Genomic DNA, 19,226 nt, shown 5'->3' with positions numbered 1-19,226 from the left:
CCAATTTTATAATTATTTTAATAGAGAATAATAGAATGAGTATATATATAGTCAAGAATGTAGCTAAAGTAGGTATTTGAGTTGACAGAATTTTATTTTTGTGATACATATTTAAAAAATGAGAGTGACCTTAAATATTAACACATCAACCAAAATAAAGTACATTTGTCATATTGAGTTAATACAATTTTTTGTGAAAAAAATGAAGGTAATGTTTGGATTTTCTGTATCACTACTCCTTTATCATAGAATTTGGGAGTTGATCTTTATTGTAGATTGTAGTCCATTTCACAAACATACAAAATCACTAGTGATGGAAGAATGGTTTACTCAAATTTCCAATTTCCTCATTAAAAAGAAAAAAATATGTTTAGCTTTTTGGCTCTGAGATGTCACCAGCTATATTATTCCACTATGATATCCTATCTTGATATTTAGTAGTCAAGTTAGAACTATAATCCTGGTTTAGTTTTTTTGTTGTTGTTGTTTGTTTTTGCTTTGTTTTTCCCTTATAACACACTGCGTCTCAGAGTTCCATGCCATGTTCACCCCAGGTATGTGGAAACTTGGGGAATGGATGACTGAAATGGGTTTTGTTGTTATTGATTGTTTCTACTTCTTGCATCACTTTGGCTGTCAAAGATACATACCATGAATGAATAATTAATGGTGCAAGGTCAGGTAAGGCAGTGAAAATCACTAATCTCATTCTCTTCACTTTCTAACACCAGGTACCCCATTATAATTAAGAAGTATCTTATAATGTAATGATTACATTGACTTGGTTTTTAAATAAATCACGCTAGCTATGGTGCCCTTTAAAAAACCAAAACTAATGAAGAAGAAGGTATTTTAACAGTCTAAATAATTATTTAGAAAGAATATTATAGGGGGAGTTTGAGTTGATTGGGAGATAGGCTTAATCTTTCTACTCAGGGATTGCAAGATTCCAATGCTAGGCTCAAAGGAAAATCTAAGAAATGCTGGTTGCCTTAGTTACAGTGTTTTTGTTTGTTGCTTTGTCATAGACTGCCTCTTTAAGGTGTGCCCTATGAACCGATATTCTGCCCAGAAACAATATTGGAAAGCTAAGCAAGCCAAACAGGGGAACCACACAGAGGCAGCCTTGCTGAAGAAATTACAGGTAAGGGCCAGGTTGCCATTTGTCTGGCTGAGGCTAGACCAAGAACAGCAATAACAAGTGATCTGTTTTGTATCTTAGTGATTTCACTTAATGCACAGAGATTTTAGAATAGAGGTAGCAGCACACTGAAAGTGGAAGAGACTTAAGTTATAGGGTGTGACCACTGATTTCCTGGCATGTAGCTAATATATTCCTGCTATTTTTTAGGGTGTGCCAGACTAATTCAAAGATTCACATCAAACTGGAAACCATTCAGAATCTCTGTAGGAGTATCAGATCCAGTTATATTTTACTTGGCATCGTACCTAATTTTTTTCCTGAAAGACTAGAAAAAGAACTGAAAGTCTGTTGCTTCTGGTTTGGGCTGAATGTAAATTTGGTAGAACTTAAATTGTGTGTTATTAAAATTCCTGTTACTTTTGAAATTGAAACTATTTTGAGACTTTTGAAATTCACCTACTGTTTCTATATTCTGCTTGGTTTGTCTAACAATATTCCTTCTGAAGCTGATTGTAGAAGACCAAAGAGCCTGGTACTTTTCTGAAATTTCCAACATAGAAGCATCCCAAGATATTTTTGGCCACGTTTCAGCATTACCATGAGAGAATGATCATACTATATTATAATCATTTAATTGTTGGTTCCCTGCCCCCAGCACTAAGAGTAGAGCAATCAGCCTAATTCATTCATGGTTATCGTCTTTGTTCCTAAAATGACCCTTGTTTCTTTGTCAACTATTGTACTCTGTTTACTATGTTTCCACGATGAATATTTGCTAACCATTTTCCAGCATGCTGCAGAACTGGAACAAAAACAAAATGAATCAGAGAATAAGAAACTGTTGGGAGAAATTGTGAAGTACAGTAATGTTATACAAGTAAGTCTATTTACTTTCTTTAAAAAAAAGGTGAATATTTTATGGGTAATTTGTGTCTGTTAGGAATGCCAAGCTGCATTAAAATTTGGGGATACAACAGTTTGTTCTTTGATGGGAATTATGGATATTGTGCGATATTTTCAGTTGATGTTCAGCATAGTATTCTGTATGTTCGCAAATAAGTCTGGTGAGCATACACATAGGAAGTGTACTTATCCAGGTGTAGGTACAGGGTATTCCACCAAAAGGAGGAAGACAGGGAAACATACTTTCTAAAGGTCTATAGTAAAACCCTCCTTTAGAATTAGTGGGACTAACATGTAACATATGAAGCTTTATCTTTGCATTTGGTAGAGAGAGGAGTGTTCATGTTGTACTTTCAGATGGGAATTGTCTTTGAGTTGTTATTAAAAGATTTATTTCAATGAGTTGCACCACTGATTTATCTCAGCTGCATTCCTCTCCTGTGCTTCACTTAGATCTTTCAGCTCTTTACTTGGCTATTTGTTAATATGCCCCACCTTGTTCCAAAAAGAATGGAAGGCATTTTTTAAAATACATACCACGTACACTAAAATGAAATAAATAAGGCGACTGGGTCAAAGGGAAGATAGTGCTTATATGAATAAGGTGACGTCAGGGCGAGGCATGTTTATAAATACCATGTTTTGAAGGCTGGACACCTTTGGCTAGAAGCCTTTTTGTTGCTGACCTTGCTGTATGGAAAGCATAATATATTATAGCCCTCACATAGGAAGTCCTTACCATAGAACTAAGTCCAGGTTCTAGAAGCACACATGTTCCCAGGAAGAAGACCAGAGAAGTATTCCTCCAATGAGCCCTCATAAAGAGGACACTGTTTCATATAGTAAGCGCTAGCCTTAACAACTTATTACAGAAAGCACTACAATGAGGTGTTTCATAGAGCTGTTTTAAAAAATAATATCGCCTGATGTTTTGTATTTGGCCAATGGCAAAATGCCAGTGTTCAGGACTGTCCAAGCGGCCCTCTGCTGGGACAAGATGAGAGTGCCTGAATCTGCAGCTCTCCTAATGTAGGACTTTATCTAATGAACGATGATACAATACCTGTGGCATGGGTGGATTGCATGTCCCTTGAGAAATCCTCCCTAAATAGAGTTTTTCTTAACCAAGTTTTGATCAGAATTAAGTGCCAGAAAGTTGTTTCTTGTCAAGAACCTGAAGTGCAAATGTTAGCATTACCAATTAGGGGCCAAGCTATGTGCTCTCAAAAGGTGGATTCCAAAGGAGTGGGGCTGGACCATGAGGGTTTCATCAGTTCATGAGATAATTTCTTTCTTATATTGTGGATATTAAAATGACCGTTCTGTTTTGGAATGATTGTAATAATAGACAGGAAGGTTGTTTGTTTTAGCTTTCCTACTCAGTAGAATACGGTCTTGGAGAGGTTTTGCAAATGGCACCCAAAAAGTCTGAGAAATGGCACATCCATGCTCATCTGAGAAGGGAGTAGGATCAGTGAGCAGGGATTATTGAGGATGCAAAGCCTGTCTGCTCACACAGGAAGAAGTAGGGCTGTCCTTGGCAGGGATGGTTAATAACACTAAATGGTTTGGTGCATTATTTTAGTTTCTTGGTTATTTTTTTCGTGTATTCTGTTGTGTCTGTGCAAGAATTGAAAAAATGTTTGGAATTTCCTGGTCTCCTTTGGGATGCTTGGTTTTATCCTATTATTTATCAGTAGATAAAAATGGTTCAGAGGTATCCTCTGGTTTGATTTCTCCATGTGCCCAGTTCATTGGGGGCGGGGGGTGGAGGTGAAGAGGAACCCAAAGAAAGTCAGCTTGGAAATTCGATGGTGAGTGTGAAGTTTAAAAAGACCTCTTTTGTTTGACTTGCACCCCAAGTGGTGTTATGTGGGCTCAAGATATAGGTACAAACATACACATGTAATTAACAGAGGACATCAAAGAATAAAGGTGGTAATGTCTTTTTCCCTACAGCTGCTACATATAAAAAGCAACAAGTATCTGACTGTCAACAAGAGATTACCTGCTTTATTGGAGAAGAACGCCATGCGTGTGTCCTTGGATGCTGCCGGAAATGAAGGGTCTTGGTTTTATATTCATCCCTTCTGGAAGCTGAGAAGCGAGGGTGACAATGTATGTAAAAATAAAACTAAGAGAGAAACAGTATGTTCATAAAGACAATAATTCTTAATAAGTGAAAGAATCCAGGTAGCACAAAGAAATGATACGTAGTTTTCAATCGACACGTTATTTTTATGGTCGTATGTTTAATAGGTTAAAAGTATTTATTTACAGTGCAAATTGTGCTGGGGAATCACGAAAAGACAAAATTGAAATTAATTAAAAATCATCTTCCAGTTGGAATTCATGTGAAAGAATTTAAGTAATGTTAACATTGGCCGAACCTTTCAAAGGGTAAAGTTTGCTTCCTTTCTTAATCAGGAGGGAGCATGGTTGTAAGGAGAAAGCTATGCTTAGGAAATGTTGTTTATCCCTTTGAGTTAATAGAGTAACAATGCATTATGCCAGTATTTCATTTATTGGCTCTATGGTCAGCTGTTTACAGTCTATACATCTTAAAGATGCATAATGTATGAGGAGCTATAGGTGGGCGCTTGTTGATGACAGTATTGAAAATACATTTGGAATACGTGTATGTCATATCATGTAGATTTTAGCAGCTGCTAAAGTATTTTCTGCTAGAAAATTTATAGAGTAGGGAAGATAAAAATTATGTGAAATGGTTCAATACATTGTTATTTATTTTCATTTGTAATAAATGAAGTAGCAAGTGACAGTCGCTAGCACATGGGGAATGCTCCATAAATGCTGAATAACTTTTTATGAATAGAATACTTTGCAAATATTGGGTCAGGTGATCAAGAAAATAGTTGCGACTTAAAAAAATTAACATAAAATCCAAGCAATATAAAAATATAATTATTCTGATAGTTTTCTCAGTGGTTTGATTACATTTTAAATATGTTTTGGATATTTCTTGTCCTAGAAATGTCCTCTTTTATAGTGAATATTTTTTCCGGTGAATTTTGAAATATACATTCAATTCCACAGGATGCAAGCTTCATGGTTTAATTTGGCTAATAAATTATCTGATGATACCCTCTTTAGGTAAGGTTTGGGAGACGCATGGCATGCAGGAATGTAGTGCACTTTAAGTCTTGTGTTGGATTCCTTAAAAAAATAAGTCCTACATGTTTATTTTTTGGCATCAAGTGATGTGTGCTGTGAGCATGATATATATCTTAACTTCAGTAGGTAGTTAATTACAATCAACTCTCAATTATTTAGGGACTGACTATGTAGTTTATGAACAACCTATGTCTTTTGGTGCCCTTTCTTGTAATGCTTGCTTCCCTCTCCAGTCCCCCACTGAGTAGTGTCCCTGGCTGTAGATGGTCAATGAAAATCAAACTGTGAAAAAAGCAAAACCTGAGCTCAAGTTCTGAGGGAATATGAGGAAATGATTGTATAAAGTAGGGCCTTTAGATTCACTGTGGATTTTATTAATTCATTCTGTTTATTTATTCATTCTGTCTATTCCTCTCCTTGCTCCCAGATGCCTTTATAGGATCAACTGAGAGTTGAATGTAATGAACTATTTCAAATAATTAGTTGTCCTGGGGTGGGGGGAACCTACCACCCAAACACTCCATTTTGGTAAAATGGACAATGTAATTGTTAAGTGCAATATAGAAATCCTCCTTATATAGATGTGCTCCATAAAGCATGGCTAAAACAACCTTCCACATTGCTTTTTGCTGTAACAGCTCATTGTTTTTGCTCACCACTATGTAGCTATTGTGTGTGATTAAGGTTGCTGTGAAAACATAAGCACACCCATAGTCCTCTGTTTGCCACTTAAATGTATAGCAATGCTCATTTTCTTCCCCAGGAATAGGTGGCATTCCCTAGCAATAAGTATCGTTCTAAAATTCTAAAATGTAGGAAATACTATCATGTTGTAGTAAGTGATTTAATTATTACTGATTTTTCTTAAAAGTGTATTAAGCTAAGAAGAAATTGAAAGGTTCAAAGGACTTTTAAAATTATACTTTACCATTTAGCAATTAGTAAGTTGTGATTTAGGTTGTAAGTATCCAATAAGATGTTTGGTGACTGAAATGAAACTTAAGAACGAGGCTGATGAGGGGCACCTGGGTGGCTCAGTTGTTTGAGCTTTTGATTTCAGCTCAGGTCATGATCTCACAGTTTGTAAGTTTGAGCCTCATGTTGGGTTCACTGCTGTACTCTCTCTCTGTCTCTCTCTCTAAAAATTAAACAAACATTAAAAAAAGAAAAAATGAGGCTGATGATAGTCTGGGGAGAAAAATGCTCATATCCTCAAAAATGAGCGGTTTCTATCATTTAAGAACACTTATGCCATATCTTACAGAATTGTCAGTTGGATGGGTTTTGGGGAAAAAGAGATTCAAGGACCCCTCAACTTTCAGCTGTATAGAAGCTCTTCCTTGCTGTTGAATATTTAGAAAGTCATTGGGGATAGCAGAGTATGTAAATATTTCATTTTCATTTATTTTCCCAAGATTCAGTGTTTGTTTTTTTAATTTTCAACTTTGATTTAAGAAGTTATTACTTCTTAACCTTGATGGTAGATTTTAAAAAGGAGAAAAGCCCAGATCTTCCTCCAGTCAAGAGAAAAATTCAACTCTTAGGGAAAGAGCCTCTTCAAATAGCAAGTAGATTTTGCTATTTTGCAAAACTAGGTCTCTTGGAATTCTAGCAAAGGTAGGACTAGATCCCTGGTGTTTTGGTTTTTATTGCAGTGTTCTTTTCACTAGGCCAGGTGCCACTTCAAAAGAAGGGTAGCTGCCAGTGGCACTGTATTGCTCTTTATTTGCAGTAAAATCTCAACTTGAATCTTACATGACTGTTGCTTAGAACCAACAGAAGTGCTTTTGAAATTGGGATTTTTAAAAGATGATTTTGTACTAGGGTGGGTGTGTCATGCCAGAAAATGATTGCAACCTCAAGTTCTGTATTAAATACATAGCATCTGGGAAGGCATCTGACCACATTGGTGGATCAGCCCCAAGTTCCATATTTACCACTTTATCCAATTAGGTGTAAGTTCCCCAAGAACAGGGATTATTTCTCACATGTTTGTATTCTTTTTGGCACCCCTTACTGTTCTTTTTATTTCTTTTGATTAGTATCTTGTCCGTTTCATTTGCAAGTTGTTGTTTTGTTTGTTTTGTTTTTGTTTTGTTTCAGCTTGGTTACTCAAAGTCACCATTGTCAAGAACAAGACAGAGGACTTGGAAATTAGTGAATTAATGTTAGATTCTCTTTGTGAATACCATTCTTATGAAACCTTGGTGCTTGGAACATTTTGGCTATATGGCTGGTCTCTTAAAAATATACAGTATAAGGGGCACCTGGGTGGCTTGGTCGGTTGGGCGTCCAACTTTGGCTCAGGTCATGATCTCACGGTCCTTGAGTTTGAGCCCCGCGTCGGGCTCTGTGCTGACAGCTCAGAGCCTGGACCCTGTTTCAGATTCTGTGTCTCCCTCTCTCTCTGCTCCTCCCCAGTTCATGCTTTGTCTCTCTCTGTCTCAAAAATAAATAAAAGTTAGAAAAAATTTTAAAAAATATACAGTATAAGACTTTATGGGTGGTGTTTTGAAATAAATAGAACATATGGATTAACCCAAAGCGTACAGAAAAGTACACTAAAATAGTAAGACTTAGGTCAGTGGATATAGGTGCAAACAAAAATATTCTTTTAATTGAAAAGACACAGCTGAAATATATCATTATATTTAGTAGCTTATTGACTAATATTTATATGATGCAGATGAGAATGACATTGTAAACCAAATCCAGTTGTTCCTTAAGAAATTGGAAGGTCAGACACAGCACTGGCAAGATGTGTATTAAATCCCAGTATTTGTGGTATGGATGATGATGCGGACTTCTGTCCGGCTCTGAGAGTTAGAGCCACTTTGATGTCATGTGCAGTAAGAAGTGTGTGTGTGTGTGTGTGTGTGTGTGTGTGTGTGTGTGTGTGAGTTGTAGAAGGGGATGTTGGAAATATGTTTATGTCATGTTGGCTTTTGTATGTTTTTGTTTATTTAATTTTTAAAACCACTTACCAATTTTGGTTCACAGATAGAAAGCAATACAAAGATGTTTCACTTAAAGTCTCTTACCCTTTTTTCCATCTCCCCAGTTTTTGCCCCCTGCACCACAGTTAACCTCTGGAAAGATTTCTTATGCATGTACTTTTACTCCTTCCCTCTCCTTTTAACACAAATAGAGCCCATTCTGTTTCCTCACCCTCTCACTTAACACCTTTTCTTGGTGGTGTTCCCTTATCTGTGCATAGAGAGCTTCTACAGTGACTTTTGTGAGTTAGGCACCAGCACCTGACTGATGATGACTTGAAAGGCAGGTGATTAACAGAGACCATTCCTAGGAGAGACCAATTCTAGAAGCTACTTCTGCAAACTAAGAACAACTGCCCTTCGCTCGAATAGTGAACTTGAAGCTCCTCTATCATATTTGAATCTCCAGATATAGTTTGTGACAGCAGTACTATGTGTAAATGTAGACTCCTGTATATAACCCACAAAATCTTAATTTATATTGGAAATATGAAATTATGTTCCTGAAAGTCTTGGTCTAGGTTAAGATACAGGAAGAAGTTTTGTTTATTCTTATTTTCTGAGTCCTGATTTGCTTTTCAATTTTCTCTCAAATTAATGTATTCTCATATTCAGTTGGTACAAAATATGCAAAGAGAGGTATTGTTTTTCATTTCTGAGATGGTAAGAAATTTCATATGAGAATTAAGAGTATAGGTCCTACAATAATAAGTCTTCTAATGGATTGTCACAAGAGAGACTTTAATAATTCCAAAATTAAACTGTTCGTTATCATTAAGAAAACATAACTTTATTTCCCACAATTTGAATTATGAATATAAATTCTTTAAAAAAATTTTTTTTACATTTATTTATTTTTGAGAGACAGAGAGAGACAGAGCACAATCAGGGGAGGGGCGGTGGGGGGGACACAGAATGCAAAGCAGGCTTCAGGCTCTGAGCTGTCAGCACAGAGCCCAATGCGGGGCTGGAACTCACTAACCATGAGATCATGATCTGAGCCGAAGTCGGACGCTTAACTGACTGAGCCACTCAGGCGCTCCTATGAATAGAAATTCTTGAGGGTAAATTGGTCATCGTTAATGATAACATAGATGAAAAATCAACTTAGACTTACTTCTCTAGAGCATTTCTACCAAAACCAATTAAAAAAATATTATGTATATTTTAATTAGTTTTTTAAGTGATCTCTACTCCCAACATGGGACTCAAACTTATGACCTGAGATCAAGGGTTGCGTGCTCTACCGACTGAGCCAGCCAGTCAGTAGAGTCAGTGTTTTAGCTTTTTTTTTTTTTTTTTTGACTTAAAAATGAATACCAAGTTTAAAGAACAATATTAGTTTGGGATGTTTAAGATAAAAGTCAACCAGGTGCTTAAGGACCAAACAATAAACATATTTCTACCAGGTCATACCTAATTGTGCATTTCCTGAATCCAGATGGCATTAGAATGTTTAATAGATTTCTGAGATTATGGGAAGGATCAAATTTCACAGACTTGTTTTTAATTCCCTAGATAATACACATGTATGACATTTTCTCCTCGCGCTTGCAGTGGTTCAGATATTTAGGCAGATTGTTTGTGGCGGATGTATTCACTCTCTTTGGTGTGCACATGGCAAGAACCTCGTGTTGAGGTGAATTGTCCTATTTATCAACATTAAAAAAAGTTCTTACTGAAATGGAAGACTAATAAGAAAAGGATCTACACTGGCTTTATGAATCCAGGCTGATAGGCATTATGAACATGATTACATGATCATTAATCAGAAGACATTTTACCTCAAGGAGAAAAAGAATTGAACTAAGATTTGTGTGTTAGGTCAATAATGAGGACTTCTGTGCAGTTGTTTTGAGCTTCAAATGGAGCACCACAGATCCACTCAGTGTCATGGTTGCAACTTATTTCTGATTCCTAGATTGTCGTAGGCGACAAAGTTGTTTTGATGCCCGTGAATGCAGGACAACCACTGCATGCCAGCAACATAGAGCTTCTGGATAATCCAGGGTGTAAAGAGGTAAGTTCAGGTGGAAAGAAAATGAATTTTATATTCATTGTGAGAGAAAAAAAAGTCATGTAGCTTCATTTATTGTTTTCATGAGCATAACCCCAGTTATAGTAATTAATATTCCTAAGATCCACGTAGATAATGATTGCTAGTTTTGGATGGTATTTGTATTGAGGTACATACCTCATTGTCCAAAGTTATCTTTTTTCTCTCTTTTTACCGTTTGGAGGAATAATTTCTGGTACAAAACGGAATGCATAGTTTTATAACTTAACATTTCTTCATTAATAGGTGAATGCTGTTAATTGCAACACGAGCTGGAAAATCACTTTATTTATGAAATATAGTTCCTATCGAGAGGATGTACTAAAAGGAGTAAGTATGTGCTACATGGAACATTTGCTGGAAGAACTGAAGGTAGTCTTACTGAAATTCTACATGCAAAACCTGTGTATTCACTAGTATTCATACTTCAGAAGATGGTTATAGACCTTAATACTCACACTGAGTGTTTCATTGAGTTTCCCTCTTTTTGGAACGTATAAATAATCATTAAAAGCCAAGTAACTAGCAGAAGGGTACAGAGTATAAAAACCAGAAAGAGACATCTGCTTCGTATGTCTATTTGTTCAGAATTTTCTTGGAAATACAGTTTTATTTTCCTGTTTTCCTAGGGTGATGTTGTTAGATTGTTTCATGCAGAACAAGAGAAGTTTCTGACTTGCGATGAATATGAGAAAAAACAACACATTTTCCTTCGTACAACCTTGCGTCAATCAGCCACTTCTGCTACTAGTTCTAAAGCACTCTGGGAAATAGAGGTGTGTAAATATTTTTGGATTTTAGTAAGTATTTATATAAAAAATATATAAATTTACTAGTAAATCAGATTTACTAGGCTGATTATTTTATTATTATAGGCATCATTTGTGATAAGTTGATAAGAGTAATATTTGTGAACTAACTTGTCCTCCTCATTACTATGATCAGTTTGAATTCTTACTACTTCCTTTACCTATTCTCTCTGGCGCATCTCTCTCTCTCTCTCTCTCTCTCTCTCTCTCTCTCTCATCTAATAAGAGCATATATAGATGTTGCTTTTTAAAAATCCATTGGGAAATGTTGTGAAGATTGATCAGACTGCAGGCAATGTGCCTCAAATGGCACTGGAGTTAAGATTGGAATATGACAACTCACTTTAAGTGAAGATAGATATCAGAACCTCACAGTAACTGAGAAGAACATTTATTTCTTCAGGGGATGCCATTTTTATGGGAATGAGGAGACCCATAGTTAAGAATTCATCCATCCTTTAAAAAGTCATTGCCAGTATGACAGAGTAATTAAGAATTGTAAGGTATGGATTTGTCTTTAAAGGATCTTTCTATACCATGGAGGAGATAAGATAGATGTAATTACTCATGAACGAGGCAACATTTGATAAGTTCCATCCTGATGTAATGGACATCTAAGGCTATAGCAGTGATTTGCAATCATTTTAAACCCATCACTCCCCTTTTACAGCATATATTTTGTGGCACTTCCTTTAATAGCTTAAAATAGAATTCATAGGTAATGTTATTTATAGATTTTCATGATTAAAAATTGATAAAATGCCTAAATTTCAAAATAAAGAAGAAAAGGAAAATGATTTGTAATAAAATAATATGTATTTCAACATGTAAATAATTGCTTTAGAAGGTATAATATTTGTACGTATCTTGAATAAACGCATTTGGACTTGAAAGAAGTGGTAGGAGATGAGGATCTGAAGACATTCTATGCAAGTACAGGAAAATGAACGAGCAGGGGCAAATGTGGGCCCTTGAATTATATCTCGTGTTAGAAGAAGTAATAACAGAACATACTTATTTTTCACATGATGAAAAAAAGAGGGAAGTAACCCTGCTGAAAGAGGGGTAACGGCACACATTACAGACTATTGAAACAGACAATGAGGAAGTATGATGTTTATTCCAGTGAGCTGACCCTTAATTATAATGGTAACATCAAAATAATTCTGTAGGCTTGGTTTGGATAATTCTGCCATGGTTTAGAATAGAGATGAAATCGTACAACAAACATATTTCCTATCTTTATTTTTATTATTTCAAAATTTTTTTTAAAGTTTATTTATTTTGGAAGAAAGAGAAAGAGAGAAGCTCTATTCTACTTTTCTCTGCTTTCTGTTCCAGTGGAATGATTCCAGAACCCTGTTGATGAGGCTTCCTACCCCTGTGATACAGTGGATCACTTAGAAGGCTGTGACTTGCAGGATTTTTGTATCTTGGCCAATGCCTGATGATGCCAAGAGCAGCCTTGCAAAATCATTGTGATAAATGATGACATTCCGTATCTCCAAATTGTCCTTTAGGGAGCTATACGAGCATTGCTAGATGCACTACTGTATAGGATAGGAATTCTTAGTCTGCGATCTGTGGTGAGCTTCAAGTTATTTGTTAACCTCCAGCAATTGTGTGCAAAATCTGTGTATGTATGTGAGACAGCCGATAGATTTGAGCATTCTCAAAGGTATCAATGTCTTTGTCAAAGGAGTTAGAGTATAGCCAGTGTGATTTGTAAAGGATTTGTGGAAGAAGTTTGATTTGAGAACTTAGCCTTTTAGGATGGGTAGGTTTTTGATCACAGGGAGAGTGTTTTTAAGACTTCATCCACTTTGAAGTATTTTCATAATTATTATCTTACTTGAGCTATCAGAGTAGGGGATTCCTAGATGCTGGAGTCTAGCAGAAAGTATTAGAAAGTTCTGTATAGCAGCACACAGAATTTGAGGCTGGGGGCAGGAGTCTAAGTGTGGTCAGTATTAACAAAAAGAAGGTAACCTGTTGGGGGAGAATAATGAAAAGTTCTCCTGGTACTTAATCTTCAAAACAGTCTTATGAATTAAAATCATTTGGACGTGATGAAACTGGCTTGAAGATGTTCAGTTGCTTGCTGTGATCATACCCTAGTAATTGGCAGAGCTGGGGCTCAAACACAGTCATCTTCAGACTGTAAAGCCTAGGATTTGCTGCTGTGCATCAGGTCACCTGGTGTAAGCGGCTGCTTCAGAGCACCTTCTTTTGTACTCAGGGAGCCTGGTGGCTCAGCATCTGGGCCAGTTCCTGGCTCAGCCAGTTCCTAGGACAGATATGAAAGGACATGGTATTAGTAAAAAAGCATCCACGGATAGGGCCAAGAATTAAGTTAGTTGAGAAAGCTCCAGGTCTTGGCATTTGTGGTTCTCTCTACCTGGAATGATATCTTCCAATCTCTCTACGTGACTGTTTATTCTTACCCTGCGGGTTTCAGCCACCATGTCATCTCCGAGTGGCCTGTGCTAATCGCTACATCTCAAGAAGCCTTCCCTACCTCCTCTGTCATGCGCTCTGTTTATTTCCTCCTAGCACTTGCCAAATCTTATGTATTAAAAGCTCTAGTCTTACTCATTGCTGCGTCCTATTGTCTAGAAGAGTACTTGGTGCATAGTAAGATTTTAATAGGATTTGTTGAAAGAATATTTGAGTAACAAATGGGGAAAAACCCCACAGCATTTCCAGTTTTGGCCTGGGAAACCTGTCTTTTGGAGTAAGGCTGTATTTGCACAGTTAAGGCATGAGCATCATGCATGCATACAGTGAGTTAACTGTTAGGTCTCTTGCTCATTTGTGGGGGAATTTTGTTTTTCTGCCACATTGTCCTCTTATGAAAACATATTAGATTTGACAAGTTAGTATTAACAGGGAAGACTTTGTGTAAAATGTTGGCATTTGCTTGCGAGCAACATGAGTATCTTTTAGCCTTTATCGTTGTTGCTCTTTTTGTCTGTAGGTAGTTCATCATGACCCTTGCCGTGGCGGTGCTGGACAATGGAACAGCTTGTTCAGATTTAAACACCTTGCAACTGGGAACTATTTAGCTGCAGAGGTAAGTCTAATAGATAGAGTACTATTAAATCTCTGACTCTGGATAGTGACATAAGCAGTTAGGCTCTCCAAACATTGCTGTATTTGTAGGAACAGTCATGATACAAAATTTGACAATTGCCTATTATGATCTGGGCTGGCATATAAATTATTCTTAAGATGTAAATATTAATTGAAGCCTTTAAATAATCTTTGTCTTAAAAATTAAAACAACAGTAACAACAGAACACTGGTTGGTTTCCTTTAAGGTCAAGGGCAAGAGAGTATCGATTCAGTCTACACTTTTGTATTTAGCTTCATTCTTTCAGAATGTCTGCATTGGAGACGTGGTCAATTCATTTTTGGTGTAGTAGAGCCTTGATCGTTTCAGGCCGTTTTCACAGAAACTGGTTTTACTGGCTTTTATTGTTCAAACTGTTGGAGAGGAAAGGCATTTCTTCCTGAGACACTGAACTGTCCTAAAACTGCTAATAAAAATGGTAACAACAAATAAGGTCTTTCCTTTCTCCTTTCTTTCCTTTCTCCTTTCTCAACATCCTAAAAGCATGCTGACAATCAGGTAGATAGGAAGAGTGGGAAGAAGCAACAGCGTAGATGTTTTAGAAATGATTTAATTAAGGTTTGGCTATCAAATGCAAAAATAATTTTGAAGATACTAGTTTTTTTAGATGTATGAAAACATCCATCCATTCTACTCCCCTCAAGTCTGTTTCTGTTTTTCAATTTAGAGTTTCTTCTGGGATTCTAAACCAGAATTTGGCCTTAGAATTTTTAGTATGACTTATCTAACTTGTGGTTTCGGATGTGAGGGAAGATAAGGAAGTGGGGACGCAGAAGTGATGAGAAAAAGGTATGGGAAACAGGAAGTTTCCGTAAATGTGCTGACCCCTGTGTAAACCAGCACCCGACAGCATTACCCTTTACATCCTATTAATCTGTGGTAATTTTCTTCATAGTACTTACCACTCTCTGACTTACGGTACATTTTATTTTTTTGACATTCTCTGTCGGAATGTATGCTCTCTGAAGGCAGGGGGTTTTATTTTTTTATTTTTATTTTTTTTACTTTATTTTTATTTTCTACATCACCACTGTGTCCCCAGCATCTAGGGCAGTGCCTGGAACTTAGAGAGCATTTGATGACTATTTCTTGAATGAATGAATGAATGAATACAAAGAAGCTATTCAGGCTTCTGTAAGCTTAGAGGATAGGAAGAAGATTTGGGGATTTGTATTTGAGAGGAATTTGGAGCCATATTTAGGCAAATGAATCTCTCTAAGCTCTAATTTCTTCCTCTATAAAATGGGGATAATCACAACATTCATAGAATACAAGTATTAAGAGAATTAAATAGGGTAAAGGGCTTGGCATAATGTGTGCCTCATGGTGGGCATCTGGTAAGCGGTGCCGGCATGATTAATTTCATTATGAGAAAATTTACTATATAAATGTACTATATATTTACTATTTAGTATAGTAAATAGTATAAATATAAATACTTTTATTATTATTGATGAATCTGTTCAAATAAATGAAATATAGCTTTGCCATTTATGGGCTGTTTACACCTTGAATGTTTTGAAGTAACTTTGTTGAAAAGTAATGCTTTGATGTAAAATTAAACAGTAAGGTGGAGAATCTTGTCTAAAATAAGAATTAGAAAAGTCTACGGGATGTCCTTTAAAAGATAAGAAATTCGTATTAAAATTCTCTTGGATCTGGTGTTAGTGACTCTTTTCCATAATTCAGCTTTCAGTCAATGGCTGTTGTAACTATGGACATTCTCTAGAAAGCTGACATGATTAAACATTATTAGTTTTCTTAGTTAATTTCTACAGTTAAAACTTGTATCATTGATAATTCAAATGACTAGATTATTGAAAATTAAATTGTTTATTAACTTTAATGAAGATCTAAGACCTCAATACATACAGTAGTCCATTAAAAATTGAAAAATAGAAAGCAGCTCATTCCTTGAAAATAATTTGAAAGACTCTTTTCATTCTATCTCTAGAGGATATGACTTTAAATGCCAGATACTATACTGTCCATTAAAGATTCTGGTGTACTTGTAGGATCTCTGCTTTGACCTTTAATACTTGAGATAGCACTTTTTTTTTTTTTTTTTTAGGAGAAGGTGAGAGAAGGAGAATTAAGCATTAAATACTTATCTGAAAATTGAAAAGTAGGAATTTATTGTCTACTGATTTTAACAGAATGGGTGCTTCTGTGTAGTATTCTAACTCAAAAGAAAATCTTAGCTTTAGAATATTGGCATCCATAGGTTGGGGTTTTATATTTCATATGTCAGCTCAGGTCAGAAAGGTCCTGGTACAGTCACATCTCAGCACACTTGTCATACGGTGTGAAAGTGTCTTCAGGTGTGGCAAAAGCACATTTATTATAGTCACTATGACTTGATAAAAACATTGACTTCCAGTTCTAATTCCACAACAGATGGATATAGCCTCTGACAACAGTTAAAAAACAATGTTGGGGCAGCTGGGTGGCTCAGTTGGTTAAGCATCCGACTTTGGCTCAGGTCATGATCTCATGGTTTGTGAGTTCGAGCCCCGCGTTGGGCTCTGTGCTGACAGCTCAGAGCCTGGAGTCTGCCTCAGATTCTGTCTCTCTCTGTCTCTCTCTCTCTCTCTCTTTCCCTCTGTCTCTTCCCCACCCCATCACTTGCACTCTTTCTCACTGTCAAAAATAAATAAATAAATAAATAAATAAGTAAATAAATGTTTAAAAAAAGAAGAAAAAACAATGCTTACCCTTTTTATCATTTTGCTTTTTAAAAATGCCCAGGTCTTTAATTTCAAATCATTATTCATGTCATTGAGGTATGGTAAGGAGTTCCTAGCATGTGGATTTGTAACTTCCTAGCCTTATTTATTTTGTTTAATTAGACCCTTACTTATAGGAGAGAAAGGGCTCTATGGCTTTTATTTATTTTGCTCTTTCAGTTTCATCTTTAATATCTAGATACTACTTAAACAATAAGATACACATAATAGGATGTTGAAAATGCAGGAGTTGGGAATAATTATTTTTGGAATTCATAGCAGCAACAGACATCCTCTTTAAGATGTCATACCGTCTTTAACATATACTTTTTAAGTGCCTGATAAATGCATAGCATGGTAGAGAATGCTGCAGATAGGAAAGGAAGCAGAGGAGAAAATCTCTGCCCTCAAAGAATTGACCTTCTAGTTTGGAACACAGTGTACAATAAATGGCCACAGGATGGTCAGAGGCAGGATCATGTCAGTCAGGTGGAGTTGTGAGGTAAGCCAAAGGAGGCTCTTGTTTGGGGCAAACTTTTCCCTGGTTCTCCAAGAAAGTAATAGACACAGGTTGGTAGAGAAGCAGAAGGACAATCAAGGAGGCACAGACAGGGTTGTGGAATGTTCCACATCATCGGCAGACAATGTAAAAAGGGAGGCTTGGCTCAAGGAGAGGGGTTCTGAAAGGAATTATTGAGTGACAGATCCCTTTGCTTGAAGATTTTGATTGAAAGGTTTGGATTTGATGTAATTAGTAATAGGAATAACGATTTAAGTAGTTACCTTAGAGGCTGGGGCTGGACACCTATTTGCAAACATTTGGTAGACACCAGTGATGTCACTAGAAAACTCAATTTCCGCCCTCAGGGAGCTCTGAGTACAGTGCAATAAGTGTATTGTAGCAATAGGAATAGTGACGTGCTGGTAGGGAAACACTAAGGTGCCGAGGAGGTACAAGGAATGGTGAAGAGGCTAGAGGAGGAGCTGCCTGGTGGATGAGTAAGGCAGGTGGGCAAGGAGAGTGTGCAGGCAGTGAGGACAGCTTTTGCACAGGCAAGGAGGTGTGTGGTATTCTACAAACTAGTTTTATATGGATAATACATATGTGTATCACACACAGGGTATGTGTGAGTTTGGACGTGGTGCTAGAAGGTGGGGGGGTGGGCAGAAATGTAGGAAGCTGATTTTTTTCAGGCCATATATATTAAGTTAAGGAGAATTGGTTTTATTTTAAAAGTAAAGAGCAGTGTTCTAAATAAATTTGTGTTTAAAGATGACCACTCTAGAGTTGCATTGTCCAATGCGGTAGTCACTAGCCACATGTTGGCTATTTAAATTAAAATAAGTACTATTAAAATTAAAAAGCCAGTTTGTCAGTTACACTAGCCACATTTCAAGGGGCTCAATAAGCACATGATATTGGGTAGCACAAATACAGAGCATTTTCCATCATCACAGGGAAAGTTCCAGTGGATAGAACTACTCTGGAGCGTTTTTAAAAAATTGTAATGTTTATTTATTTTTGAGAGAGAGACAGAGTGCGAGGGGAGGGGAGGGCAGAGAGAGGGGGAGACAGAGGATACAAAGCGGGCTCTGGGCTGACAGCAGAGAGCCAGACACGGAGCTCAAACTTGAGAACCATGAGATCATGACCTGAGCCCAAGTGGGATGCTTAACTGACTGAGCCCCCCAGGCGTCCTACTCTGGAGCCTTTGTAAAGCAGCTGGAAGGGATTGCCTGAGAGGCAGGGAGCCCAGATAGGAGAGAAAGATCTGATACCATCAGGGTATTTTGAGGATTTGAACCAAGGGGGTGACATTGGTAATGGCAAGAAGGCGAAGAGGAGAAGACATTTTTAGGACATTGGAAGCAATGGAAAAAATGGTAATCCATGGAATGTTAGGGGTTAAGGAGTAGGATTCTGGCTTTGGAGAACTGGCGATGTCATTCACCAATTTAGGGAACATGGGAAGGGGTGCAGTGTTGATGAGGAAAATAATCCATTCACTTTTGACTATGTCTAATTGGAAGTGCTGTAAAGTATACAGGTGAAAATGCCTGATAGGGACAGTGTTCACATCTTCTGGAAGTTTGGGGACTGGTGCGCCTGGAGAAGTAGATGTAGTCATCGTCAGCCTGGGTGTGATCATCAGGGAGTATGAGGAGAGTGAGGAGATGTTTGAAGGCGGAACTGTGGGGAATGCCAGTTTTTAAAGGATGGACAGCAGATTGGGAGCCTGAGAAGTCAAGGAAGCAACTGGAAGGTCAAATGGGCTGAATCACAATGTCAAGCAAGGGAAGATAGGCTTTCAAGAAGGAGGGAG

General features: G+C 37.0%; 1 protein-coding gene across 4 annotated transcripts in view; it reads left to right on the top strand.

The window, feature by feature from the left end:
- ITPR2 (inositol 1,4,5-trisphosphate receptor type 2) overlaps positions 1-19,226 on the top strand; it is a 489,660-nt gene that overhangs the window by 96,277 nt on the left and 374,157 nt on the right. For all 4 annotated transcript variants that reach the window (XR_009617392.3, XM_060658096.3, XM_060658095.3 and 1 more), the window contains exons 3-9: positions 1,029-1,144; positions 1,935-2,021; positions 4,007-4,165; positions 10,100-10,198; positions 10,481-10,564; positions 10,864-11,010; positions 14,021-14,116. Coding sequence is in view for 3 of the 4 variants with exons in the window: in XM_060658096.3 (XP_060514079.3) it covers positions 1,029-1,144; positions 1,935-2,021; positions 4,007-4,165; positions 10,100-10,198; positions 10,481-10,564; positions 10,864-11,010; positions 14,021-14,116 (788 nt within the window). In the remaining variant the exon portion in view is untranslated. The remainder of the gene's footprint in view (positions 1-1,028; positions 1,145-1,934; positions 2,022-4,006; positions 4,166-10,099; positions 10,199-10,480; positions 10,565-10,863; positions 11,011-14,020; positions 14,117-19,226) is intronic.

Source organism: Panthera onca, chromosome B4 (assembly GCF_046562875.1).
Source record: "Panthera onca isolate mPanOnc1 chromosome B4, mPanOnc1 haplotype 2, whole genome shotgun sequence".
NCBI lineage: Eukaryota > Metazoa > Chordata > Mammalia > Carnivora > Felidae > Panthera > Panthera onca.
Note: the sequence above shows the minus strand (reverse complement) of the source record. Positions and strands in the feature narration are given on the sequence as shown.